Source organism: Pelodiscus sinensis, chromosome 23 (genome assembly GCF_049634645.1).
Source record: "Pelodiscus sinensis isolate JC-2024 chromosome 23, ASM4963464v1, whole genome shotgun sequence".
In the NCBI taxonomy this organism is placed as follows: Eukaryota; Metazoa; Chordata; order Testudines; family Trionychidae; genus Pelodiscus; species Pelodiscus sinensis.
This window is the reverse complement of record NC_134733.1, coordinates 4,101,176-4,127,953: the sequence shown is the minus strand read 5'-3', so window position 1 is coordinate 4,127,953 and position 26,778 is coordinate 4,101,176. Positions and strand designations below refer to the sequence as shown.

Sequence of the window (26,778 nt, the reverse complement as noted above, 5' to 3'; positions counted from 1 at the left end):
CCGAGCTCCCGGGGCCTGGATGGCGGCCGGGAGAGGGCGAGCAGAAGGCTTCGCTGCTCAGCGCTGCAGGGAGAACGCTGGGCCTGCCACAGTCTGCTGGGGGCTGGGCCACTGGCTGAGAGGGGCTAGAACTGGGGGTCAGACCCGCAGGCCAGGACGGACCCTTGTGCCTGCCAGAGACCTGCCCCAGGAATGCCCAGGGCAGCGCTCTGGGCCTGGCCAGGGATGGAGAGTCCGCCAGGGCCCGGTGAACGGGTCCAATGGTCCGGGCCGGGCGCTGGCCTCACTCCCAGCCCGGGGCGGTCGGAGCTGGCGCTGCCAGGCCAGAGCCCCGGTGGGGTGTGTTCCCCACGGCGGGGCTGACAGCCGGGGGTGAGGCCACGCCGGCTCTGGGCTGGGAGCGGCTGGAGCTCCGTGGCCAGGCACTGGGAGGTGGGTTTCTAACCCTTCCGTCGCTCCCTGGCTCGGCGCTGCCCCCTCCGATTGATCAGCATCCTCCCTGCACTGCGGTGCCAGGCTGGGGGGCAGCCCCCTCTCCCCCGGACCCACATTCGTTTATCACTGCTCTCTGGGTGGCCGTGCCCTGTCTGCGGTGCCAGGCTGGGGGGCAGGATCCCAGCTGTGCCCCCCCCATTCATTTCAGTCACTGCTCCCCGGGCGTCCATGCCCCAGAGGTGCCGGTGTCCAGGTGCTGTCCTGAGCACATGGCGTTTGCTTGTGCCCGGTTACGCAGTGATCCAGGCCGCGCTGCAGAGACCTGCCCTCCTCACTGTCTCCCACTCCCAGGGGTGGCCGCTGGCTGGCTTGGGGGCTGCGTGCGCAGCCATGTGCACAGCCTGCAGCGACCCACTGGGCAGGCCTGGGGGTGAGCCCAGCCCCACGGCAGAGCCCTGGCCCGCCCAGCTGGAGCCCAAGTGCCGTGTCCTGGTGCTGGGGGGACCAGCAAGTCCTGCTGGCTTCGAACTCCCAGCCTTGGGCGCCTTTCCTGCCGCAGCGGGAGCCTGGAACTGGGAGACGGTCCTTTTCGATGAGTGTGCCCCACCCGGGGCAGGCCTGGCCGGGGTCAGGGCCCTGGGCTGAGCAGGCCCAGTTCTGGGCACAATTCCGTGACCGTGATTGATCAAAATAGCACGAAAGGACCCGCCGGTTTCAGTTCTTTTGGCCGTTTGCTTCCAAAGACCGGCCAGCGCGGGTGTCTGCAGGACGCGGCTGACGAAGCCGCGAGGGCCGAGCGCAGAGCAGCTGCTGCTGGCCGGGCGCCCGGCTCTAACTGCATCCGCTGGCAGCAGCCCTGAAAGGAGGGCTTGGGGGTTAGCAGATGGCCGTGCTGGTGCCAGCAGTGGTGCCTCCCTCCGAGCTGGGAAACTGGGGAGCAGCTTTCACGCTCTGTGCTGCAGGTGGGCACCGGGAGCGGTGCCAGCAGAGCCAGATGTGAGGGGAAAGGAAGCGCGTTGGGAGAAATCCCACGTTCGGCGTGGAGGAGCAGTCGTTCTGCGCGCATTCCGCGTTGCACAGTTGCCCAGAATGCCAGCAGGAGAAATTTCCTCCCAAAGCAGCATAAAGAAACCAGGGGTCCTGCCCCCCCCTCGCTCTAACCGCTAGTCCCCACTACCCAGACAGGAAAGAGGACCCAGGAGTCTGGTCTCCGTCCCTTGCCCTGGAGAAGAGCTGGGGGCTTGTTCCGCCCGGCCTGGATGGTGCTTTGTAAGCATCACGCCCCGGGCTGCGTGTCTGAATCCGTGTCTCCCTGGCACCCGTGGGCGCGGCGCCATGGGGTGGGGGCTGGCCCGGGTTCCTGAGTCCTGACACAGCCGTGGGGGCGTGTGAGCCCGGCAGGCCAGCCCCTCTCGTCTGACGCGGCTGGGCGCTGTGCCCCGAAAAGCAAGTCAGCTCCCCGTGGCCAGAGCCCAGCGGCGCTCGAGGGGCTCCCATCGTGCCCTGGTGCTGAGGGCTCCCTGGCCCTTCCCCCGCCAATGGGGCTGAGGTTCCAGCCTGGATAGGGGGAGGGCGCCAGCTAGACCCCGAACCCTGGGGCTGGAGTGATTCCTGAGCTGCAGCGTGAGCAGGATCAGAGCCAGTCCCTGTGCGGGTCAGACCCGGCTCTCTCTGGCCCGGCCCAGGCTGCAGAACTGAGTGCATGGGGCTCTCTGCTGGGGCTGGGCTGTGGGGCCTGGGGCGGGCTCCAGACCTGGAGCAGCTCCCCTGTGAAGGGCTGTGGTGGCCGGCCGGCCCATTGCGCTGTGGGAGGCGCTGAGTGGGGCGGTCCCGCCGGTCGCCTCCCAGGGACAGAGAAAGGGAGGGGGGCGGAGAGCAGCCCCTGTCTGGGGGGCAGGGCTGGAGGAGGGGCAGTTTTTCTGTCTGGTATCATGGAGGAAGCAGCCTAAGCAAGGGGCTGGGATGGTAGGGCCCAGCCACCCCCCATCTCAAGGGGGGGCCCTGAGGCCTCCTAGCCCCAGTTCCTGTAACCAGATTGCATCTGTGCTGGCTGTGTCCTGGAGAAGCAACAAACTCCCTCTGTTCTACCGGCTGGGGGAGTCTGTTCGTGCCACTCCGGGGGTGCAGGAGTCGGGGGCCCCAACGCAGCGCTACAGGCGGGAAGAGCTGGATTGCAAAGGGGCTGAGGGTTTTCCCTGCCCAGGAGGCAGGCTGGGCTGCCCCCTCCCTTCATCCCACAGCCTGGGGGGGGGCAGTCTGAGCTCTGCTCTCAGCCCCCACCCTGCCCTGCTGGCATCCCCGGGGACCTGACTGGCCCAGGGGGCAAGTGGCCATGGGAGGAGCCCTGTGCCGGGCAGCATGGGGAGCGCAGCAGGGGGCGCTCTAGCTCCACGCCGCAGTGCGGCACCGCCCCCTTCTGGTCAGTAGCAGCCTTCGGCTCCTGTGGGCTGAATAAGGGCCCGGATGGGCTGGCCAGGTCCTATCCCAGCGTGGGGCTGCCCCGCCTTGTGCCCTTGCTGGTGCCCTGCGGGGCCATGCACAGAGCCCTGCAAAGCCCGGGGGAGGGCCCGTCCCACAGGTGGCCATGCAGGCCCCAGCTGTAAGGCTGCAGTGCCCCAGCCCAGAGGCAGCTGCATCTCCGGCTGGGCGAGGTGGTCCCTGGAGGTGGCGGGTGGCGCCTGGTGGCCGTGCCCTGCTCTCATGCCGGCGTCTCTCCTCCGCATGTCCAGTCTACTTCCGTGCGCTGGTCAATTTCACACAGTCCATCGACTACAGCCCAGACCTGGAGGACGCCAGTTCGGAGGAGTTCCGGGAGGTGTCGGAGGCCGTGGTGGATACGGTGAGCCCGCCCCCGCCCCCGCCCGGGGGTGCCCTGACAGCCGGCCCTGCTGCTCCCGCTCAGCAGTGTCCAGCCCCACGTTCCCCAGGCCTGTCGGCCCCTCGGGCTTCAGGCTCAGCAGGGCACGTGGCCCACTGGGCCCCCGGGCCCTTTCCAGGGTGGGGAAAGGGCCTGGCTTGCCGTGCTCCGCTCTCATCACTAGGCAGTGCTGCCCATGGGGCTGGTGCCGCTGGCTGATGCTCTCTCTGCCTCTCCCCAGCTGGAGTCCGAGTACTACAAGATTGGCGGGGAGCAGATGGTCAGTGTGGTGTTCATCAAGTGAGTGAGGTGCCCTTTCAGAGGGGTGGGGGGAGGGCCACGGAGGCCCCTGTTCCCCTGGCACTTGCCCTGCTGTCAGCCCCGCGCCAGGGCCCACATTGTGCCCCAAAGGCCCCCCACAGTTGGAGACAGCCGGGGATGGGTGAGGGCCATGGCTCAGAGCCCCCCTCCCCGACTAGCATGGGACGAAAGGAGCAGCCCCATTACTGCAGCAGTAGTAGGGCTCTTGTCACCGGGAGAGGGGGAGGTAACGGCCACGCCGTGGATCCCAGTTGGGAGACCCACGCAGAGTGGCCGGAGCGCCTGCCTGCCCCGTTCAGCCCTGTGCCCGCGCTCCCCAGGGAAATCGACGGCTCCACCTTTGTGGAGCTCGACGTGGGCTCGGAAGGGAACCTGGACGAGGGCGAGATCCGGGCGGTGCTGTACTCCGTCATCCAGAGCGGCTCCATCGCCTCCTACGTCACCTCCACGCAGGGCTTCCAGTTCCGGCGTCTTGGGGCAGGTGAGGGCGAGGCTCGGGTCGCCGGTCGCTGCCCTGGGCCCTGGAGGAGTGGGCCGGCCCCTCTGCGGCACTGAGCCCGGGGGAATGCCAGGCTAAGTGAGGGGCGGGGCCGCAGTGCCCACGGTGCAGAGGGGGGCGCAGCCAGGACCAGCCAGGTGGCTCCTGGGGGTTCCTGGGCTCTGCCCACTGCGGAGCCCTGGACTCCCTCCCTGCCAGGCCCAGCAAGCCCAGCTGGAGCCGGTGCGCGGGGAGGGCAGAGGGCTCCCTTGCGGGGCAGGTGGGAGGGGCACCACTGGCGGGTTTGCTGAGCGGCCCTGAGCCAGGCCCCTGGCTCCCCGGGCAGCCTGGGCCTCGTCCCGGGGGGGGCCCGGCCTCCCCGGCTCTAAACCCCTCTGTTCGCTTGCAGCCCAGCCCCCGCCCCTGGCCGGGGAGTCGTCAGGTGAGTGGGGCGAGGGGCAGGTGCGGGGAACCTGGAGGCCTTGGCAGCGCGACCGGCAGCGGGGCGGGCTCCCCGGCTCTCCCGCTCAGACCCTGTGGGGAGCCCCTTTGCCCTCGGGGTGCCCCCGTGCCCCGCGAACTGGCGCGAGCCGTGTGGGTGCAGGGGTCTGCCCCGGCCACCTGCGGCCTGAGGAGTTTGCAGCGGTGGGGGGAGGCTGCTGCCCCCCGTGCCGGCCCCTGGAGCGCCCGCCCGGGGGGCCCTGCAGCTGGCAGGAGAGTCACCAAGGTCCCAGAAGCCCAGCCGGGGTCAGCTGGTCTGGACACAAACCGCTGCTTTCCCCTCCCCCGCCGGCCGCGCCGGGGGCCAGTGGGGTGCAATTGCTCAGAGCCAGGGCTGCTCACAGCCCCGGGGGGAGAAGGGGGCGAGGGGGGTCCTTCCCTGTAAGGCGCCAAACCAGCCGCACCGAGCTCTCCAGCTGCCCTCGGCTGGCAAGAATTCACACGACTGATCCCCTCAGACACCCAGTGCTCCCTGTGCCCCCCCATTCGCCCCTCACACAGGGGAGAGGTTATAGCCCATCCCCCCCCGACACCCCAGTGCTCCCTGTGCCCCCCCAGCCCCCCTCACACAGGGGAGAGGTTATAGCCCATCCCCCCCCACAGACACCCCAGTGCTCCCTGTGACCCCCCCAGCCCCACCTCACACAGGGGAGAGGTTATAGCCCATCCCCCCCCACAGACACCCCAGTGCTCCCTGTGACCCCCCCAGCCCCACCTCACACAGGGGAGAGGTTATAGCTCATCCCCCCCCACAGACACCCCAGTGCTCCCTGTGCCCCCCCCCCAGCCCCACCTCACACAGGGGAGAGGTTATAGCCCATCCCCCACCTCCCCACAGACACCCCAGTGCTCCCTGTGCCCCCCCAGCCCCACCTCACACAGGGGAGAGGTTATAGCCCATCCCCCCCCACAGACACCCCAGTGCTCCCTGTGCCCCCCCCCCAGCCCCACCTCACACAGGGGAGAGGTTATAGCCCATCCCCCCCACAGACACCCCAGTGCTCCCTGTGCCCCCCCCCCCAGCCCCACCTCACACAGGGGAGAGGTTATAGCCCATCCCCCACCTCCCCTCAGACACCCCAGTGCTCCCTGTGCCCCCCCAGCCCCACCTCACACAGGGGAGAGGTTATAACCCATCCCCCCTCCTCCCCTCAGACACCCCAGTGCTCCCTGTGCCCCCTCAGCCCCCACTCACGCAGGGGAGAGGTTATAACCCATCCCCCACCTCCCCTCAGACATCCCAGTGCTCCCTGTGCCCCCCCAAACCCTCCTCACACAGGGGAGAGGTTATAGCCCATCCCCCCCCAGACACCCCAGTGCTCCCTGTGCCCCCCCGCAGCCCCACCTCACACAGGGGAGAGGTTATAGCCCATCCCCCACCTCCCCTCAGACACCCCAGTGCTCCCTGTGCCCCCCAGCCCCCACTCACACAGGGGAGAGGTTATAACCCATCCCCCCCCAGACACCCCAGCGCTCCCTGTGCCCCCCCAGCCCCACCTCACACAGGGGAGAGGTTATAACCCATCCCCCACCTTCCCTCAGACACCCCAGTGCTCCCTGTGCCCCCCCAGCCCCACCTCACACAGGGGAGAGGTTATAACCCATCCCCCACCTTCCCTCAGACACCCCAGCGCTTTCTGTGGCCCCCCCCCCAGCCCCACCTCACACAGGGGAGAGGTTATAGCCCGTCCCCCACCTCCCCTCAGACACCCCAGCGCTCCCTGTGCCCCCCCAGCCCCCACTCACACAGGGGAGAGGTTATAACCCATCCCCCCCCAGACACCCCAGCGCTCCCTGTGCCCCCCCAGCCCCACCTCACACAGGGGAGAGGTTATAACCCATCCCCCACCTTCCCTCAGACACCCCAGTGCTCCCTGTGCCCCCCCAGCCCCACCTCACACAGGGGAGAGGTTATAACCCATCCCCCACCTTCCCTCAGACACCCCAGCGCTTTCTGTGGCCCCCCCCCAGCCCCACCTCACACAGGGGAGAGGTTATAGCCCATCCCCCACCTCCCCTCAGACACCCCATAAGACCATAGTGGATCGGAGAGGAGTCTATTGCTAGAGAGTCTCTAGGGTTTAGTCAGGACGAGAGGATGGAAGAGGATGAAGTATGGGCCAGATCAGACGAAAAACATTCCCATAAAAAAGAACCTGACACGTCAGGAAAGGGCAGACGACTGAACAGCGACACGTTTTGCAAGTGCTTGTTCCCAAATGCCAGACGTCTAAAGGACGGGGGGGGGGGGGGTTAGGGTGCCACGTGTGACAGGAGGATACGGCTACAATAGGATCACAGAGCCCTGGTGGAATGAGGAGAGTCGCCCTCGGGGTGTGTCGGCCCCCCTGCGAGCCAGTGTCCGTGCAGCATCGCTAATTAGCACCGCCCGTCACCGGGGAACCGCCCCTCACACGCGGGGCAGCCAGAGACCACTGCAGTCCAAGCCCGGAGCCCGGCTCCGTAACTGCCCCCCCACCACACAGATCCTACAAGCACAGGAGCAGCCCCCTAGCACCAGCCCAGCCTCGGCAGACGCCTCGCTTGGCCCCTCCTGCGCCGAGTCGGGGCAGACGCGCGGCCGTGGGCACGGCCGGGCGTTAAAATCCAGGAACGTGGCAGCCCCAGGTCTGGCCCTGCCCCCTTGGCACCCACAGCCGCTCCCAGGTTCCCCTGCGTGTGCCGCCCCTGCGGTTTGGGGCTGGGCCGAGCGGGCGTGTGGGCAGCCTCCTGTTTGCATGGCTCCAGGCCTTGGCAGCTGGCTCCGTGCCTCTGTGCAGGTGCCTCGCCTCACCCAGCGCCGGAGCCCCAGGCCGTGGCATGGCACCCGCGGTTGAGCTGGGAACCAGGGCCTGGGCCCGTGGGTTCCAGGGAGACTCACAAGCCCCTGGTCCCTCTAGCGCAGCTGGGCTGGACCAGGTGAGCTCTGGCCCTCTCTGTGCTGCTCCGGGATCGCCCAGAGGGGCTCTGCGCAGCACTGGCACTCACCGGCCACGCGGGACTGGCAGGTTCCATCTCCCTGGCCGGATGGTGAAACCCACCCCCACCTGAGCCAACCAGGGTCAGAGCGGGTGCTTAGCGTAGGCACCTGCCAGGCCAGAGTCCAGATCCACCAGGTTCTCCTGGTGCCGTGGGCAGGTGGGCCCTGTGCCACGGTGTGTGTTGTGGACCCCATGGCATGTGCTCCATAGCGTGCACCCCGTGGCATATAATGTGTGCAGCCCGTGGCGTGTGCTGCTTGATGTGTGTGTCCCCTGGCATGTGCCACATGGTGTGTGCCCTGTGGCGTGTGCCGCTTGATGTGTGTGTGCCCTGTGGTGTGTGCGCCTCGTGGTGTGTGTGCCCCAGGGGGTGTGCCCCGTGGCATGTGCCACATGGCATGTGTATCCCAGCATGTGTGCCTCCTAGCATGTGCTACGTGGTGTGTGTTCCCTGTGGCGTGTGCTGCTTGACGTGTGTGTTCTGTGGTGTGTGCGCCTTGTGGTGTGTGTGCCCCGTGGTGTGTGCCCCATGGCGTGTGTGCCCCGTGGCTTGTGCCACATGGCATGTGCATCCCGGCATATGTGCCTCCTAGCATGTGCCACGTGGTGTGTACTCCTCGTGTGTGCCCCGTGCCATGTGCCGTGTTACCACAAAGCACATGCCGCATGGTGCCAGCCTCTAAGCGTGTGCACTGCTTGCTTGGCTCCTGAGCACTCGGCTGCAGGGGCAGTGGCCCGGTGGCTGGGCGGGGGCAGTGAGGGGAGGCGGGAGCAGGCAGCGTCCCCGGGGGTGGCGGCGAGGCCCCTCGGCCGGCGGAGGAGCAGGGCGATGGGCAGGTCCAGCCCCTTGGCCGGGAGTTGCCATCCCAGGAGCTAGCAGGGCCGGGCCCCACTGCCCCTTCCCACCCCAGGCGCTGACCTCGGCTCTCGCTCCTGCTGTTGCAGTGACCCCGACCGTGCGAGCCTGCACCCGGGAGGAGTTCCCCTGCGGCAGCGGGGAGTGCATCGACCTGGAGTTCCGCTGCGACCGCCGCCCCGACTGCCGCGACATGTCTGACGAGCGGGGCTGCGGTGCGTGCCGGGAGCGCTGGGGGCGGGGCCGTTACAGGGGCGGGGCCATGGGCGGGGGCGGGGCCATGGGAGGGGCATGCCAGGAGCACCTGGGGCAGGGCCATTACAGGGGCGGGGCCATAGGCGGGCTGGGGGCGGGGCCATAGGCGGGCTGGGGGCGGGGCCATAGGCGGGCTGGGGGCGGGGCCAGGAGCACCTGTGGCAGGGCCATTACCGGGGTGGGGCGTGCCGTGCCGGGACTGCCCAGGGCAGAGCCATAAACTGCCAGGGCAGGACCTGGCTGGATCCTTCCGGCTCAGCCCCTCCCCCTTGTCTCCGACCCCTGCACAGCCCGGACCCAGCCTCCCCTCGCGGAGATGCCGGGATCCCTGGCCCTTGCCACCTCAGCGCCCACAGGAGCCCCCAGCACCCTCCCGCCCTGGGCCCCCGGCCGGCCGGCTGAGAGCAGGCACCTGCCCTGGAGGGCCCGTGAGCGCTGCACCCAGCAGGACCTACCCCAACCGCCTGGCAGTGGGGCTGGGAGCTCCTGGGCAGCCGTGGTCGTGGGGCCGTGGGCTGACCCGCCCCCTGCAGAATGCCCCCCCGCCTGTCGGCCCCAGGACTCTCCCCCCCCCCTCCATTGGGGGAGGGGCTGGACACCCCTTGCCCAAGGGGCAGCTCTCAGGACAGCCCTTGGCACAGCCGGGCGCTGCCTCTCCCCTGGGCACCCGCCGGCCTGGCAGTGGGCTGGGCCGGGCCAGGTGTATTGGGAAGGCTCTGCCCATGGGCACGGGCTGCCCGCAGGCTCTCCTGGAGCGTGCCGGGACACCGAGAGCGCTGGGGCCTGCCGGTGCCTGCAGAGACCAGGCCCCCCAGCCCCCCCCGGCCCAGCAGCCAAGTCCTCATTCCCTGGGCCGGATCCCCCTCATGTCTGCAGCCCGCCTGGCCGCGAGCCCCCATGGAGCCAGCCTGGATATCTGCCCCGGCTCCCTGCCCGGCCTGGCCCAGGCGCTCTCTGGTCTCACGCTCCCCGTCTGGCCCCAGACCTGCAGGAACTGGAGACCCGCCCACCCCGGCCCATCACCACCCTGCAGCCGGCAACCACCCGGGCGCCCACCCCCACGCCCTCCACGCCCATGATCACCACCAGGCGGGTGCCGGCCACCACGCCCCCCCGGCCTGGCACCCCCAAGCCAGTGCCCTCCCGGCGGCCTATCGAGCTGCGCCCCTGCCGGCGGGACGAGGCCGTCTGCAGCAACAGGCAGTGCATCCCACGGGACCACCTGTGCGACGGCGAGCGGGACTGCCCGGACGGGAGCGACGAACTCAACTGCGGTAGGGGGAAGCGGGGCCGGCGCCCGTGGGGCTGGCTAGTGGGGGGGAGGGGGCTGGGCCAGCGCTGGTGGGGCCTGTCTAGTGGGGGGGGGGGGGAGGGCCAGGCCAGCGCCTCTGGGGCCTGGCTAGTTGGTGGGGGGGGCTGAGATGAGCAAGCACTGGAGCATTCTGGCTAGTGTGCGGGGGCAGGGTCGGACCAGTGCCAGAGCAGCGTGGCTAGCGTGCAGGGGCAGGGCTGGACCAGTGCCAGAGCAGCGTGGCTAGCGTGCGGGGGCAGGGCCGGGCCAGTGCCAGAGCAGCGTGGCTAGCGTGCGGGGGCAGGGCCGGGCCAGTGCCAGAGCAGCGTGGCTAGCGTGCGGGGGCAGGGCCGGGCCAGTGCCAGAGCAGCGTGGCTAGCATGCGGGACAGGGCCGGGCCAGTGCCAGAGCAGCGTGGCTAGCGTGCGGGGGCAGGGCCGGGCTGGCGCTGATAAGGCCTGGCTCGTGCGGGGGCAGGGCTGGGCCAGGACGGGCGGCGCGGGGGGGGGCTGCCACATGGCACAGTGCGGGGGCAGGGGCTGTGCCAGGCTGCAGGGAGCTCTTGTGCCAATGGGGGCCCAGCTCACTGGTGGATCCCCCGCCAGGCACCCCCATCCCGTGCGAGCCCAATGAGTTCAAGTGCCGGAACGGGCACTGCGCCCTCAAGCTCTGGCGCTGCGACGGAGACAACGACTGCGGGGACGGCTCCGACGAGATGGACTGCCGTGAGTGTGCCGGCCGGGGGGGGGGGCAGGAGGAGGCAGCTGGGCTGGGGGTGGTGGGGGGCCATGGCTGGGCCTGGGGTGGCGGGGGACGCAGGCGCGGGGAGGCGGCCGAGCCGGGGGAAACACAGTAGGAGACACTGGCTGGGCCTGGGGATGTGGGGTGGGGGACTCTGGCAGGAGGGGCGGTGGGGGACGGGGGACCCTGGTGGGGGGAGGCGGCCGGGCCAGCAGCGGTGGGGGACACGGGGGGGGGCAGAGGCCAGTGCTGGTCAGGTCGGGGGTGCCCAGGCATTCGCAGGCTTACGCCCCCGCCCCTCCCGTCACTCGCCTGCAGCCACCAAGGGCCCCGGCGACACCTGCGGCCCGGACCAGTTCATCTGCGTGTCCAGCCGCACCTGCATCCCGGCCAGCTACCAGTGCGACGAGGAGACCGACTGTCCCGACCGCTCCGACGAGGTCGGCTGCAGTGAGTGCGGGCGTGGGGGGCTCCGCAGTGGCCTTGGCGGTGGGGTCTTTGCCCTCGGGGAAAGGGGAGGGGCTGGACCCTCAGGCCCCCGGGATGCCCTCCCCTTGGAGCTGCTGTGGGGTGGGCGCCGCCTGCCTGCCTCACCTGGTTCCTCCCCCAGCCCCGCCGCAAGTCGTCACGCCTCCCGAGGAGTCGGTGCAGGCTGAGCCCGGGCAGACAGTGCGCTTCCACTGCGTGGCCGTCGGCGTCCCCACCCCCATCATCACCTGGCGACTCAACTGGGGGCACATCCCCGCCAGCAGGAGGTAGGCTGAGGGGGACCAGGACACCCCAGGCACTGGGGAGGGGGTTTCAGAGAGGGGCTCTGGAGCATGGGGGGAGACTTAGCGCGAGGGGCTGTGCAGTGGGGGTAGGGCTGGCGTGAGGGGCTGTGCAGTGGGGGTGGGGTGTTGCAGTGAGGGTGTGGCTGGCGGGAGGGGCTGTGCAGTGTGGACCGGGTGTTGCAGTGGGGGTGGGGCTGGCGCGAGGGGCTGTGCAGTGTGGGTGGGGCTGGCGGGAGGGGCTGTGCAGTGCGGACGGGGTGTTGCAGTGGGGGTGGGGCTGGTGCGAGGAGCAGTGCAGTGGGGGCGGGGCTGGCGCCAGGGGCTGTGTAGTACGGACGGGGTGTTGCAGTGGGGGCGGGGCCGGCGCGGGGGGCCGTGCTGTGGGGGCGGGGCCGGGGCCGGGGGCTGTGTCGTGGGGGTGGGGCTGGCGTGGGGGGGCTGTGCCGTGGGGGCGGGGCCGGCGCGGGGGGCCGTGCCGTGGGGGCGGGGCTGGCGCGGGGGTCCGTGCCGTGGGGGCGGGGCCGGGGCCGGGGCCGGGGGCTGTGCCGTGGGGGCGGGGCCGGCGCGGGGGGGCTGAGTAGCACATGGGGCCGCCTTGCCAGGCCCCCTCGATTAGAAGCGTCAGGCCCTGCCCTTCCCCTGCCCCAGAGTGTCCATAAGCAGCGAGAACGGCCGGGGGACACTGACCATCCGGGACGTGAAGGAGGCCGACCAGGGGGCCTACACCTGCGAAGCCATCAACGCCCGGGGCATGGTGTTCGGGATCCCGGACGGCGTGCTGAGCCTCACTCCCCGGCACGGTGAGCCTGGGGCCTGGGGCCTGGGCGGCGCTCGCGGGGTCTGGGGAGGGGGGTTCGCTTTGGGGTGACCTCCCCAGCGCTGGCCCGGCCGTCCCTGTGGGAGCCTGGATGGGGGCGGGGAACTTCCCAGGGGCACCCCGCTGCCACTGTGCTCTCTCCTCCCCGGCAGGTCCCTGCCCCGACGGACAGTTTCCCGTGGAGGGCACCTCCCAGTGCCTGGCCTGCTTCTGTTTCGGCATCACCACGGCCTGCCGCGGCACCAGCCGCCACCGGGACCAGATCCGCCTGCGCTTCGACACCCCCCAGGACTTCAAGGGTGAGGGGCGGCGGGGCAGCTGCCACGTGGCCACCCTCTTGCTCCCTGGCCCAGGGGCGCTGCCCTGTGGCACAGCCGGGGGAGAGCCAGGCTGGCACTTCCTAGCTGGGCAGCAGGCCCCTGCCAGGGGTGTAAGCCCCTCCAGGTAGCCTGGCCACAGCCCCTGTCGCTGCCGGGCTGGCAGGGGAGGGAGAGGAGGGCAGGCAGGGCGATGGGCCACAGGGCAGGGCTAGTCTGTGGGTCACTCTGGGAGGCTGCTGGGGGGGTGTCTGGGGGGGGAGAGGCTGGAGGGAGCCCTGCAGCTGCCTTGTCCCTGGGGGGGGCTGTGCCAGGGACAGGGGCTTCAGCCTGTCCCGCTCCTGCCAGGAGTGAACGTGACGACGCCGGCGCAGCCCGGGGTGCCGCCCCTCTCCTCCACGCAGCTGCAGATCGACCCCGCCCTGCAGGAGTTCCAGCTGGTGGACCTGTCCCGGCGGTTCCTGTCCCACGACTCCTTCTGGACGCTGCCCAGCCAGTTCCTGGGCAACAAGGTGAGGAGCCGGGCCCGGGCCCCTCGGGGGCAGCAGCCTGGGCGGGGGTGCGACTGGAGCAGCCCTTCCCTCTGCCGGCACCGGCGGTGGCCCGAGGGCCGGGGCCCCTCCAGACATGCAGCCAGCAGCAGCCTCACAGGGGGTCTGTCTACACTACCACTCTAGTTCGAACTAGGGTGGTAATGTAGGCAACCGCAGTTGCAAATGAAGCCCGGGATTTGAATTTCCCGGGCTTCATTTGCATCTTGCCGGGCGCCGCCATTTTTAAATGTCCGCTAGTTCGGACTCTGTGCCGCGCGGCAACACGCGGCAGGGACTAGGTAGTTGGGACTAGGCTTCCTATTCCTATTCCGAACTACCGGTACTCCTCGTGGAACAAGGTGTACAGATAGTTCGGAATAGGAAGCCTAGTCCGAACTGCCTAGTCCCTGCCGCGTGTAGCCGCGGGCACGGAGTCCGCACTAGCGGACATTTTAAAATGGCGGCGCCCGGCAATATGCAAATGAAGCCCGGGAAATTCAAATCCCGGGCTTCATTTGCAACTCCGGTTGCCTACATTAACCTCCTAGTTCGAACTAGGCAGGTAGTGTAGACATACCCAGGGTGAATGCAGGGCGAGAGCCTGGGGCGCCCCTTTGCCTGGGGGTCCCGACCCCGTCAGGGGCAGGGGAGGGGCCGGCAGGAGGAGGGAGCCCCTGGCTGGGGGTCCCGGCCCGGTCGGGGGCAGGAGGAGGGACCCTCTGGCTGGGGGTCCCGGCCCCGTCGGGGGCAGGGGAGGGGCCGGCAGGAGGAGGGAGCCCCTGGCTGGGGGTCCCGGCCCCGTCGGGGGCAGGGGAGGGGCCGGCAGGAGGAGGGACCCCCTGGCTGGGGGTCCCGGCCCCGTCGGGGGCAGGGGAGGGGCCGGCAGGAGGAGGGACCCCCTGGCTGGGGCTCCCGGCCCGGTCGGGGGCAGGGGAGGGGTCGGCAGGAGGAGGGAGCCCCTGGCTGGGGCTCCCGGCCCGGTCGGGGGCAGGGGAGGGGCCGGCAGGAGGAGGGAGCCCCTGGCTGGGGGTCCCGGCCCGGTCGGGGGCAGGGGAAGGGCCGGCAGGAGGAGGGAGCCCCTGGCTGGGGGTCCCGGCCCGGTCGGGGGCAGGGGAGGGGCCGGCAGGAGGAGGGAGCCCCTGGCTGGGGGTCCCGGCCCGGTCGGGGGCAGGGGAAGGGCCGGCAGGTGCAGGGCTCCTCTCTGGGTCCGGCCGGCGCCGTGACCCGCGCTTTCCCCGGCGCCAGGTGGACTCCTACGGCGGGTACCTCAGCTTCAAGGTGCGCTACGGGCTGGCGCGCGGCCAGGCGGAGCCCCTGCAGAAGCCCGGCGTGGTGATTGTGGGTAACGGGCAGAAGCTCATCTACCGGGCCCAGGTGCCCACCCAGCCGGCGGTCGTCAACCAGCGCCAGGTTCACTTCTCCGAGGTGGGTGCCACTGGCAGGTCCCGGCACGCGGGAGCGCCGGGCGGGCTCTCGCTGCCATGCCCAGGGGGCCCTGCGACCGAGGCTCACTCTGGCTCCCCTGTGGCAGCCCCGGGCGGGCGGAGGCCGCGGCACGTGGGGCGGAGGAGGCTGACGTGGGCGTTCTCTGCCAGCCCTTGCCTGGCCCCGTGGCCAGGGCCCACGCCGGGTCGCCCTGCGCGCCAGGGCCGAGGGGCGTGGGCACGGCCCGTGGCTCCCGCGTGGGGCCGCTGTGGGGGCTGCCCTGTGGCCCTGCCTTCCTGGCCCGCCCACGCGGACGAATGCGCCGTTGCCCCCCCTTCCCCAGGAGAACTGGCAGCACGAGTCGGGCGCCCCGGTGAGCCGGGAGACGCTGCTTCTGGCCCTGCAGAGCCTGGAGGCCATCCTGGTGCAGACGGTCTACGACAACAAGATGGCGAGCGTGGGGCTCAGCGACATCGCCATGGACACCACCACCACGGAGCTCACCGGCCAGGGCGTGGCCCGGGGCGTGGAGGAGTGCAGGTGCTGTCGGGGCCCAGGGCCGTGCCCCCCCCCCTCCGGTGCTCAGGGTCCCCCAGTACCGCCTGTGTGCCACAGGGCTCCCAGCATGCTCTGGGGCCCCTGCCTGTCATGGGTCCTGCAGTGTCGTCTGCGGGTCCCCCATGCCTCAGCTCAGCAGGGTGGGGGGCTGGCAGGGCAGTGGGGAAGGAAGCAGAGGCGCTGCGGCGAGCCGGGGGCTAGTCCTGGGGGAATTCTGCCCCACTGCGCATACGCAGAGTTCATGTCTCCTGCAGGATTCTTTGCTTCCTCACGGCAAAATGTGGCTCCCCCTGCTTCGGAGGGGGAAGCAAAGGAAGCCACAAGAGCAGCCATGCAGCCTCCCCAGCAGTAGGTTTTGGGTGCCTGAGGCAGCTGGCAAAGAGATAAATTGCTGTGGGGCAGGGCTGGGGCACTGGGCTTAGCTGCTAGTCTCAGCGGGGTGGGGAAGACGGGATTTTCTCATCCCCTGCACAGCATCTGGGACTAGGTCAGACCCGCCCCTGGACTTCTCCGCAGGCTACTGGAAACTGTGCATGTCTCCTCCCTCCCCTGCTCCCTGCATCCATCGCTCCTCAGCTGCAGGGGGAGGGATCAGTGAATGGAAAGCTGCCCCCCAACCTCCCTGCCTCCAGACCCCTTTATACCCAGGCCCTCCTGCTGAGCCTCATCCCCCCCAACTCCTCACCATCCCCAGTTCCCCAGACCACCCTGATGAAATACCTACACCCAGAATCCCACTCCACTGAGCCCCAACCAGCTGCACCTGGGTACAGCAGGGAAGTGGGGAGTGGGGGGGGCACTGCAGGGAAAGTGGGGGTTGCTGAGAGGAGTGGGGTGGGGTGGGTACAGCAGAGAAACGGGGGGCACTGAGCGGAGTGGGGGGTACAGCAGAGAAACGGGGGGCATTGAAGGGAGTGGGGGGTACAGCAGAGAAGCAGATGGTGCTGTGGGGAAGTGGGGGGCGCTGAGGGAGTGGGGTACAGCAGGGAAGCGGGCAGTGCTGTGGGGAAGTGGGGGGGCGCCGAGGGACTGGGGGTATGTGCTGGGGGAAGTGGGGGGCGCCGAGGGACTGGGGGTATGTGCTGGGGGAAGTGGGGGGCGCCGAGGGACTGGGTGTATGTGCTGGAGGGAAGTGGGGGGGCACCAAGGGACTGGGGGTATGTGCTGGGAGGAAGTAGGGGGTGCCGAGGGCCTGGGGATATGTGCTGGGGGGAAGTGAGGGGCGCCGAGGGGCTGGGGGGAAGTGGGGGGTGCCGAGGGACGGGGGGTATGTGCTGGGGGGAAGTGGGGGGTGCTGAAGGACTGGGGGTATGTGCTGGGGGGAAGTGGGGGGTGCCGAGGGACTGGGGGTATGTGCTGGGGGGAAGTGGGGGGAAGTGGGGGGCGCCGAGGGACGGGGGGTATGTGCTGGGGGGAAGTGGGGGTGCCGAGGGACTGGGGGTATGTGCTGGGGGGAAGTGGGGGGTGCCGAGGGACTGGGGGTATGTGCTGGGGGGAAGTGGGGGTGCCGAGGGACTGGGGGTATGTGCTGGGGGGAAGTGGGGGGTGCCGAGGGACGGGGGGTATGTGCTGGGGGGAAGTGGGGGTGCCGAGGGACTGGGGGTATGTGCTGGGGGGAAGTGGGGGGTGCCGAGGGACTGGGGGTATGTGCTGGGGGGAAGTGGGGGGTGCCGAGGGACTGGGGGTATGTGCTGGGGGGAAGTGGGGGTGCCGAGGGACTGGGGGTATGTGCTGGGGGGAAGTGGGGGGTGCCGAGGGACGGGGGGTATGTGCTGGGGGGAAGTGGGGGTGCCGAGGGACTGGGGGTATGTGCTGGGGGGAAGTGGGGGGTGCCGAAGGACTGGGGGTATGTGCTGGGGGGAAGTGGGGGGTGCCGAGGGACTGGGGGTATGTGCTGGGGGGAAGTGGGGGGTGCCGAGGGACGGGGGGTATGTGCTGGGGGGAAGCCCTGACTACTGGGGACTGTGCGGTGCCCTCAGCACTGGAACGTCCCAGTCCTGAAGTGGGGATCCGGGGTCCCGCTGGTTGCTGGGTGCAGGTTTCTCCCGGCTGGGGGACTGACCCCTCGATCCACCCCAAGGGACCAGCCTGCCCTTCCCAGCCCCCATAGAGTGAGGGGGAGGGCTCCACCTGCCTCCCCCCCACGGCAGCGTCGCTGCTCCGGCGCCCCTTGCGCCATCCTGGCTCCGGCCCCGAGCCTGGCCCCGTCCCACTCCGAGCATCAAGATGGTCCCTGCTCCCTTCCAGGTGCCCCGCCGGCTACGCGGGCCTGTCCTGCGAGCGGTGTGCGGCCCGCTTCGAGCGGGTCCCCGAGGGCCCCTACCTGGGCACCTGCTCCGGCTGCAACTGCCACGGGCACTCCAGCGCCTGCGACCAGGTCTACGGCTACTGCCTGGTAAGAGCCGGGGAGACGCCGGCCGGCGGGCGGGGGCGGGGCCGCACACGTGGCGCCGTGGCCAGCCCAGGGCATGCTGGGACATGAGGGCGCATGGTGGGGCCTCACCACCCCCTGCCCCCCCCAGAACTGCCAGCACAACACGGAGGGGCCGCAGTGCAACAAGTGCAAGCCGGGCTTCTTCGGAGACGCCACCAGGGGCACCGCCACCGCCTGCCGGCCCTGCCCCTGCCCCTACACCAGCCCCGAGCGCAGGTGAGTGCCCGGAGGCTCCTGCCCAGCCGGCTTCCCTTCCTGGCTCCAGGGTGCTAACCTGGGCACGGGGACCGTCTCCACTTTGCTGCCAACAGATTCTCCGACTCCTGCTTCCTGGACACGGACGGCCAGGCCACGTGTGACGCGTGTGCCGTGGGCTACACGGGGCGGCGCTGCGAGAGGTGGGTCCCGGGGGCTGCGGGGCGGGGTGAGCTGAGGGGCCCTGCAGGGTTTGGGGGATGAGCAGCAGGGGTTGGCGTGGCCTCTGGGATGTTGGGGGCCAGGAGCCTACACTCTGGGGGGGGGCCCGTGGCGCTGTCTGACCCAGAACCTGGCGCCTTTCCCTTAGCTGTGCCCATGGCTACGAGGGGAATCCCATGCAGCCGGGTGGAAGGTGCATCCGGACTGGTGAGTACCCTCTGCACCCCACAGCACCCCCCGCTTCCCTGCTGTACCCCACTCCCCTCAGTGCCCCCACTGTCCCCTGCGCCTTCTGTACCCCACTGCACCCCCGCTTTCCTGCTGTACCCCACTCCCCTCAGTGCCCCCCACTATTCCCTGCACCCTCTGCACCCCACAGCACCCCCCCGCTTCCCTGCTGTACCCCACTTCCCTCAGTGCCCCCCACTATTCCCTGCACCCTCTGCACCCCACAGCACCCCCCGCTTCCCTGCTGTACCCCACTCCCCTCAGTGCCCCCCACTATTCCCTGCACCCTCTGCACCCCACAGCACCCCCCGCTTCCCTGCTGTACCCCACTCCCCTCAGTGCCCCCCACTATTCCCTGCACCCTCTGCACCCCACAGCACCCCCCACTTTCCCTGCGCCCTCTTCACCTCACAGCACCCCCCGCTTCCCTGCTGTACCCCACTCCCCTCAGCACCCCCCACTGTCCCCTGCACCCTCCGTACCCCACAGCACCCCTGCTTCCCTGCTGTACCCCATTCCCCTCAGCACTGGCAGACCTATGAGGATGCTGCCGGGGCAGGGCTGTGCGGCATCCGTCTCTCAGTAGGCTCCGCCCCCGGGGTTTGGCTCGAGTGCCCTACGTGGAATGGGCAGGAGCGAGCACGCACAGAAGAAACGGTTGCGTACTTGGTAACGGTTGCTCTTGGAGCGGTGTTGCTCACCCGCCTCCCCTGCTTGGAGCGTTCGGAACCGCGGGGGCGGAGGGCCAAGGGGTAGATGCACCCTGATTCAGCGGCGCCGCTCTGGGGGGCTCCCGGACGGGCCCGGCGGGTACCACTAGGGGAAATCGCTCCGACAGTCTGTGCACGCGGCGCACGCCCAGCTATGTGGAACGGGCGTGAGCAACGCACCTCGAACAACCATTACATAGAATCATAGAGCACTAGGACTGGAAGGTACCTTGAGAGGTCAGAGTCCAGTCCCCTGCCCTCATGGCAGGGCCAAATACTGGTTAGACCATTCCTGATAGACATTTATCCAACCTGCTCTTAAATATCTCCAGAGATGGGGATTCCACAACCTCCCGGGGCAATTTATTCCAGTGTTTGACCACCCTGACAGTTAGGAACTTTTTCCTTATGTCCAACCTAAACCTCCCTTGCTGCAGTTTAAGCCCATTGCTTCTTGTTCTACCCTCAGAGGCCAAGATGAACAAGTTTTCTCCCTCCTCCTTACGACACCCTTTTAGGTACCTGAAAACGGCTCTCATGTCCCCCCTCAGCCTTCTCTTTTCTAAACTAAACAAACCCAATTCCTTCAGCCTTCCTGCATAGGTCATGTTCTCTAGACCTGTAATCATTCTTGTCGCTCTTCTCTGGACCCTTTCCAATTTCTCCACATCTTTCTTGAAATGCGGTGCCCAGAACTGGACACAATACTCCAACTGAGGCCTAACCAGCGCAGAGTAGAGCGCAAGAATGACTTCTCATGTCTTGCTCACAACACCCCTGTTAATGCAGCCCAGAATCATGTTTGCTTTTTTTGAAACAGCATCACACTGCTGACCATATTCAACTTGTGGTCCACTATGACCCCTAGATCCTTTTCTGCCGTGCTACTTCCCAGACAGTCGCTTCCCATTCTGTATGTGTGAAACTGATTGTTCCTTCCTAAGTGGAGCACTTTGCATTTGTCTTTATTAAACTTCATCCTGTTTACCTCAGACCATTTCTCCAGTTTGTCCAGATCATTTTGAATTATGACCCTATCCTCCAGAGCAGTTGCAACCCCTCCCAGCTTGGTATCATCTGCAGACTTAATGAGCGTACTTTCTATGCCAATATCTAAATTGTTGATGAAGATATTGAACAGAGCCAGTCCCAAAACAGACCCCTGTGGAACCCCCTTGTTATGCCTTTCCAGCAGGATTGTGAACCACTAATAACTACTCTGAGTATGGTTATCCAGCCAGTTGTGCACCCACCTTATAGTAGCCCCATCTAAGTTGTATTTGCCTAGTTTATTGATAAGAATATCATACAAGGCCGTATCAAACACCTTACTAAAGTCTAGGTATACCACATCCACCGCTTCTCCTTTATCCACAAGACTTGGTATCCTATCAAAGAAAGCATCTATCAGATTGGTTTGACATGATTTGTTCTTTACAAATCCATGCTGGCTGTTCCCTATCACCTTGCCACCTTTCAAGGCTGTGTCTAGACTGGCATGATTTTCCGGAAATGCTTTTAATGGAAAAGTTTTCCGTTAAATGCATTTGCAGAAAAGAGCGTCTAGATTAGCACGGACGCTTTTCTGCAAAAGCACTTTTTGCGGAAAAGCGTCCGTGGCCAATCTAGACGCACTTTTGCGCAAAAAAGCCCCGATCGACATTTTCGCCATCGGGGCTTTTTTGCGCAAAACAAATCTCAGCTGTCTACACTGGCTCTTTTGCACAAAAGTTTTGCGCAAAAGGGACTTTTGCCCGAACGGGAGCAGCATAGTATTTCCGCAAAAAGCACTGATTTCTTACAGTAGGAAGTCAGTGCTTTTGCAAAAATTCAAGCGACCAGTGTAGACAGCTGGCAAGTTTTTCCAGAAAAGTGGCTGATTTTCTGGAAAAACTGGCCAGTCTAGACACTGGCCAGCCCAAGTGTTTACAGATGATTTCCTTAATTACTTGCTCCAGAATCTTCCCTGGCACAGAAGTTAAAGTAACTAGTCTGTAGTTTCCTGGGTTGTTCTTATTTCCTTTTTTATAAACTGGCAGTATATTTGCCCTTTTCCAGTCTTCTGGAATCTCTCCTGTCTCCCATGATTTTCCAAAGATGATAGCTAGAGGCTCAGATACCTCCTCCATCAGCTCCTTGAGTATTCTAGGATGCATTTCATCAGGCCCTGGTGACTTGCAGGCATCTAACTTTTCTAGGTGATTTTTAACTTGTTCATTTTTTTATTTTATCTTCTAAACCTACCCCCTTCCCACTAGCATTCACTATGTTAGGCATTCCTTCAGACTTCTTGGTGAAGACTGAAACAAAGAAGTCATTGAGCATCTCCGCCATTTCCAAGTTTCCTGTTACTGTTTCTCCCTCCTCACTGACCAGTGGGCCTACCCTGTCCTTGGTCTTCCTCTTGCTTCTAATGTATTTCTAAAAAGTCTTCCTGTTTCCCTTTATTCCAGTAGCTAGTTTGAGCTTATTTTGTGCCTTTGCCTTTCTAATCTTGCCCCTGCATTCCTGTGCTGTTTGCCTATATTCATCCTTTGTAACTTGTCCTACTTTCCATTTTTTATAGGGCTCCTTTTTTATTTTTAGACCATGCAAGATCTCCTGGTTAAGCCAAGGCAGTCTTTTGCCATACTTTCTATCTTTCCGACGCAGCAGAATAGCTGACTTTTGTGCCCTTAATAATGTCCCTTTGAAAAATTGCCAACTCTTCTTAGTTGTTTTTTCCCTCAGTCTCGATTCCCATGGGAGCTTACCTATCAGCTCTCTGAGTTTACCAAAATCCGCCTTCCCGAAATCCATTGTCTCTGTTTTGCTGTTCTCCCTTCTACCATACCTTAGAATTGTGAACTCTGTGATTTCATGATCATTTTCACCCAAGCTGCCTTGCACTTTCAAATTCTCAACCAGTTCCTCTCTATTTGTTAGGATCAAATCTAGAACAGCTCCCCCCCCCCTCCCCCGGTAGCTTTTTCAACCTTCTGAAATAAAAAGTTGTCTCCAAGGCAGTCCAAGAACTTACTGGATAGTCTGTGCCCCTCTGTGTTAGTTTCCCAACATATATCTGGATAGTTGAAGTCCCCCATCACCACCAAATCTTGGGCTTTGGATGATATTGTTAGTTGTTTAAAAAAAGCCTCGTCCACTTCTTCCACCTGGGTTGGTGGCCTGTAGTAGACTCCTAGCATGACATCACCCTTGTTTTTAACCCCTAACCCAGAGACTCTCAACACTTCCGTCTCCTATGTCCATCTCCACCTCACTCCAAGTGTGTTCATTTTTAATATAGAAGGCAACACCTCCTCCGTTTTTTCCCTGTCTATCCTTCCTGAGCAAGCCGTACCCTTCCATACGCACATTCCAATGGTGTATTATCCCACCAAGTTTCTGTGATGCCAACAATGTCATAATTGTACTTATTTATTAGCACTTCCAGTTCTTCCTGCTTATTACCCATACTTCTCGCATCTAGGCATCTAAGGGTATGTCTACACTACCCTCCTAGTTCGAACTAGGAGGGTAATGTAGGCATACCGCACTTGCTAATGAAGCCCGGGATTTGAATTTCCCGGGCTTCATTTGCATAAGCGGGGAGCCGCCATTTTTAAATCCCCGCTTGTTCGAACCCCGTGCCGCGCGGCTACACGGGGCTCGAACTAGGTAGTTCGGACTAGGTTCCTATTCCAAACTACCGTTACTCCTCATGAAATGAGGTGTACCGGTAGTTCAGAATAGGCACCCTAGTCCGAACTACCTAGTTCGAGCCCCGTGTAGCCGCGCTGCACGGGGTTCAAACCAGCTGGGATTTAAAAATGGTGGCTCCCCGCTTATGCTAATGAAGCCCGGGAAATTCAAATCCCGGGCTTCATTAGCAAGTGCGGTATGCCTACATTACCCCGCTAGTTCGAACTAGGAGGGTAGTGTAGACATACCCTTAGATACTGATTTGACCTTGCCTCCCAGTTTTGCCCTGGCCCTCCGTTCTCTCTGCCATTATAACCCACGCTCCCTCCCGTTTCCGACCCATCTCCCAGGTCTCCATGTTCTCCACTTACCCGTGGGCTTTGCTCACCTGTCCCCGTCGAACTTAGTTTAAAGCCTCCTCGCTAGGTTAGTCAGTCTGTGTCGAAAGTACGTAACCGTCCCGTCCCGTCCCCCCCCCATGATCTCACATGGACCCAGAACCCTCTCAGGTGCTGTGAGCACTGCAGTTGCTGAACAGTGTCATGGTCACGTCCCACTGAGGTGCCTCTGACTGCAAGGAAGCCAGCCAGTGCCCAGCAGGCAGGGCGGGCCCGGGCGTGGTGGTAGGGAACCAGTGTGGGGGGCGTCTGGCTGGCCGCAAACCTCTCTGCTTCCCCAGGCGTGGAGTTTGTGAAGTGCGATGAGCGGGGGAGCAGTGACTCCACGGGAGATACCTGCCGCTGTAAGGTATGGCGCAGTGCGGTGCGGTGCGGTCCTGTGCAGTGCGGTGTGGTGCTGTTGGGTGCACTGCTGTGTGATTGGTGCATTGTATTCAGTGTGTTACAGCACAACGCAGTGCGGTGAGCTGCTGCAAAATGTGGTACTGTGTTCCTTGACGCAGCGTGGCGCACTGCAGCAGGGTGCTGTGTGGTACAGTGAGGTGCAGTGGGCCCCGCTGGCCTGCGGAGTGCATGGAGGTGACAGGGACTTGGATGAGAGGAGTGAGAACGGCCCTGGGTCGGGTGCCGTGGGGCAGGGCCTTCCCTGGGGCTGGCAGACATGCCAAGAGGTTTGGAGCAGGGGTCTCTGACCTCCCGACTTGGGGGCAGACCCGGGGGGGCTGCGGGCCAGAGGCGGCTCTGTTCCCTGGGCTCAGAGAGGGAGGGCAGGGACACCCAGTGCCACGTGGAGCCTGAGGGCAGTGCCCCGTCCCTGGCATGGTGGTGGCCAGCTCTGCCGTGCCCCGGCTCACCTTCCACTGTGCCCTGCGGGCCGCTGCCTGGGCAGACTGGTGCCCCCTCCCTGTGGGTGCAGGACCTGGGGCAATTCCCCCTGCGCGTGCGCCGGGCTGTCCCTAGGCCCCGGGGCAGCTTGGGGGGGACGTGTGGGAGCAGCCACGTGCCCGGTGCCACCCCTGTGTCCTCTGCAGCCCAACGTGGCGGGCCGGCTGTGCAACGAGTGCGCGACGGGGGCCTTCTACCTGAGTGACCAGAACCCCGAGGGCTGCCTGAAGTGCTTCTGCATGGGGGTGTCCCGGCAGTGCGCCAGCTCCTCCTGGAGCAGAGAGCAGGTACCCGGGCGGCACGGTGCCTCGCAGCTGCGCCATCCCCGGGCGGACGGGCGGGGCGGCTCCGGGGACCCCGGCCCTGCTCCCGGCCCAGGGCCGCGGCCGACGGTGTCTGTGTTGCAGGTGCGGGCCCTGGAGGGTGAGCGGGCGCACTTCAGCCTGGCCAACCTGGCCAACACCCGCACGGTGAGCGAAGGCATCCGCGCCGCCAGCCCCAGCGAGCTGGCCTTCTCCTCCTTCCACGCCCTGCCCCGCGACGTCTACTTCTGGGCGCTGCCTGGCCGCTTCAAGGGAGACAAGGTGCCGGCTCGGGACACGCCGCCTCCGTCAGGGCTGGTGGTGGGGCGGGGAGGTGTGGACGGGGGTGGGGGAGGTGGCGGGGGGGCTGCGCGGTGGGGTGGGGAGGCGTGGACGGGGGCGGGGAGGTGGTGGGGGGCTGCGCGGTGGGGTGGGGAGGCGTGGACAGAGGGTGGGGGCTGGGTGGTGGGGCGGGCGAGATGGCAGGAGGACTGGGCAGTGGGACGGGGAGGCGTGGATGGGGGGCTGGGCGGTGGGGCGGGGAGGCGTGGATGGGGGGCTGGGCGGGGGAGGTGTGGATGGGGGGCTGGGCAGTGGGACGGGGAGGTGTGGATGGGGGGCTGGGCGGTGGGACGGGGAGGTGTGGATGGGGGGCTGGGCGGGGGAGGTGGCGGGGGGCTGGGCAGTGGGGCGGGGAGGTGTGGATGGGGGGCTGGGCGGGGGAGGTGGCGGGGGGCTGGGCAGTGGGACGGGGAGGCGTGGATGGGGGGCTGGGCGGGGGAGGTGGCGGGGGGCTGGGCAGTGGGGCGGGGAGGCGTGGATGGGGGGCTGGGCAGAGGAGGTGGCGGTGGGGCGGGGAGGTGTGGATGGGGGGCTGGGCGGGGGAGGTGGTGGGGGGCTGGGCGGTGGGGCGGGGAGGCGTGGATGGGGGGCTGGGCGGTGGGACGGGGAGGCGTGGATGGGGGGCTGGGCGGGGGAGGTGGCGGGGGGCTGGGCGGTGGGGCGGGGAGGCGTGGATGGGTGGCTGGGCGGGGGAGGTGGCGGGGGGCTGGGCGGTGGGGCGGGGAGGCGTAGATGGGGGGCTGGGCGGGGGAGGTGGCGGGGGGCTGGGCAGTGGGGCGGGGAGGCGTGGATGGGGGGCTGGGCGGGGGAGGTGGCGGGGGGCTGGGCGGTGGGGCGGGGAGGCGTAGATGGGGGGCTGGGCGGGGGAGGTGGCGGGGGGCTGGGCGGTGGGGCGGGGAGGCGTGGATGGGGGGCTGGGCGGGGGAGGTGGCGGGGGGCTGGGCGGTGGGGCGGGGAGGCGTGGATGGGGGGCTGGGCGGGGGAGGTGGCGGGGGGCTGGGCGGTGGGGCGGGGAGGCGTAGATGGGGGGCTGGGCGGGGGAGGTGGCGGGGGGCTGGGCGGTGGGGCGGGGAGGCGTGGATGGGGGGCTGGGCGGTGTCCAGTAAGCAGGCACTGTCCGTCCGTCCGGCTGGGCGATGCCGCCCCTGCAGGTGACCTCGTACGGGGGGGAGCTGCACTTCACCGTGACGCACAGCGCGGCGCCCGGCGCCCGGCCCCTGCCCAGCCAGCCCCACGTGCTGCTGCGCGGCAACGGCATCTTCCTGGAGCACTTCGCTGAGGCCAGCCCCCCGCCGGGGACCCCCACCCCCTTCTCCGTCCCCTTCCGAGAGGTGAGAGCGCAGCCCCCCCGAGCCCCATCCACGGGGCCCCCTCCACAGACCCCCCCAAACCACCCGCCTCTGCAGAGACCCCCCCGCAGGGCACCCCTGGGGTTTGCCTGCACCTGGCACCGCAGAGCCTGCGCCCAGGTGCCCTCTCCCCATGGCTGCGGCCTGTGGCCCCGTGGGTGGGGTTGGAGAGATGCCCAGCCCTACAGTGCCCAGAATCCCTGGTTCCGCGCCGGGTGGGGGGCGGGCGGGCCGGGGGGGGCGCGGCGGGGGGGGGGCGGCGTGGCGGTCAGTCACTGGGGTTCGCTCTGCACTCCCTAGCACGCCTGGCGCCGGGCGGACGGGCAGGAGGCCACCAGGGAGCACCTGCTGATGGCCCTGGCCGACATCGACCTGCTCATGGTCCGGGCCTCGTACACGGACCGGCCGGCAGAGAGCAGGTAACGGGGCGGGGGTCTTGGCTGGGCAGAAGCCGGCCCGGCTGCCAGCTGAGCTATTTCTCCCCCCCCTGTACACACACCTCACACACCCCGCACACGTGCACCACACGCACCTCCCACACTGCACGCGTCCACCACACACACACACACACACATCGCACTCACGCCTCACACACTGTACATGTGCACCACACACACACTTCGCACACATTGCACCTGTGCACCACGCTCACGCCTACGTGCCACACATGCTTCGCACACCTTGCACACGCGCACCATGCATACGCACACTGCAGACATCACGCATACACCAGGCACAAGCGCACACACCACAGCCGCACTCCCATCCCAGTCTCTCGCACGCTCCACCCCAGATCCCAAACTCCTGCGTTTGCCAGTTCAGTGCAGCTCCCTGGGGAGCCAGAGGCTGCAGGTTTGGGCCTCCAAGCGGAGCCCTGGCAGTGGCCTGGGGCC

At 66.7% G+C, this 26,778-nt stretch overlaps 1 protein-coding gene across 19 annotated transcripts in view; it reads left to right on the top strand.

Moving 5' to 3' along the window:
• HSPG2 (heparan sulfate proteoglycan 2) overlaps positions 1-26,778 on the top strand; it is a 145,454-nt gene that overhangs the window by 46,630 nt on the left and 72,046 nt on the right. For 15 of the 19 annotated variants that reach the window (XM_075906281.1, XM_075906295.1, XM_075906288.1 and 12 more), the window contains 23 exons: positions 3,165-3,274; positions 3,534-3,592; positions 3,934-4,094; positions 4,501-4,533; positions 8,519-8,644; positions 9,668-9,958; positions 10,581-10,700; positions 11,035-11,166; positions 11,327-11,471; positions 12,138-12,289; positions 12,459-12,605; positions 12,972-13,135; positions 14,402-14,581; positions 14,925-15,121; positions 17,387-17,534; positions 17,662-17,789; positions 17,885-17,971; positions 18,139-18,197; positions 23,289-23,356; positions 24,039-24,179; positions 24,300-24,476; positions 25,688-25,867; positions 26,186-26,304. In XM_075906281.1, the coding sequence (XP_075762396.1) occupies positions 3,165-3,274; positions 3,534-3,592; positions 3,934-4,094; positions 4,501-4,533; positions 8,519-8,644; positions 9,668-9,958; positions 10,581-10,700; positions 11,035-11,166; positions 11,327-11,471; positions 12,138-12,289; positions 12,459-12,605; positions 12,972-13,135; positions 14,402-14,581; positions 14,925-15,121; positions 17,387-17,534; positions 17,662-17,789; positions 17,885-17,971; positions 18,139-18,197; positions 23,289-23,356; positions 24,039-24,179; positions 24,300-24,476; positions 25,688-25,867; positions 26,186-26,304 (3,124 nt within the window). The remainder of the gene's footprint in view (positions 1-3,164; positions 3,275-3,533; positions 3,593-3,933; positions 4,095-4,500; positions 4,534-8,518; positions 8,645-9,667; positions 9,959-10,580; positions 10,701-11,034; positions 11,167-11,326; positions 11,472-12,137; positions 12,290-12,458; positions 12,606-12,971; positions 13,136-14,401; positions 14,582-14,924; positions 15,122-17,386; positions 17,535-17,661; positions 17,790-17,884; positions 17,972-18,138; positions 18,198-23,288; positions 23,357-24,038; positions 24,180-24,299; positions 24,477-25,687; positions 25,868-26,185; positions 26,305-26,778) is intronic. The other 4 variants (XM_075906297.1, XM_075906291.1, XM_075906279.1 and 1 more) reach the window with 1 other exon arrangement.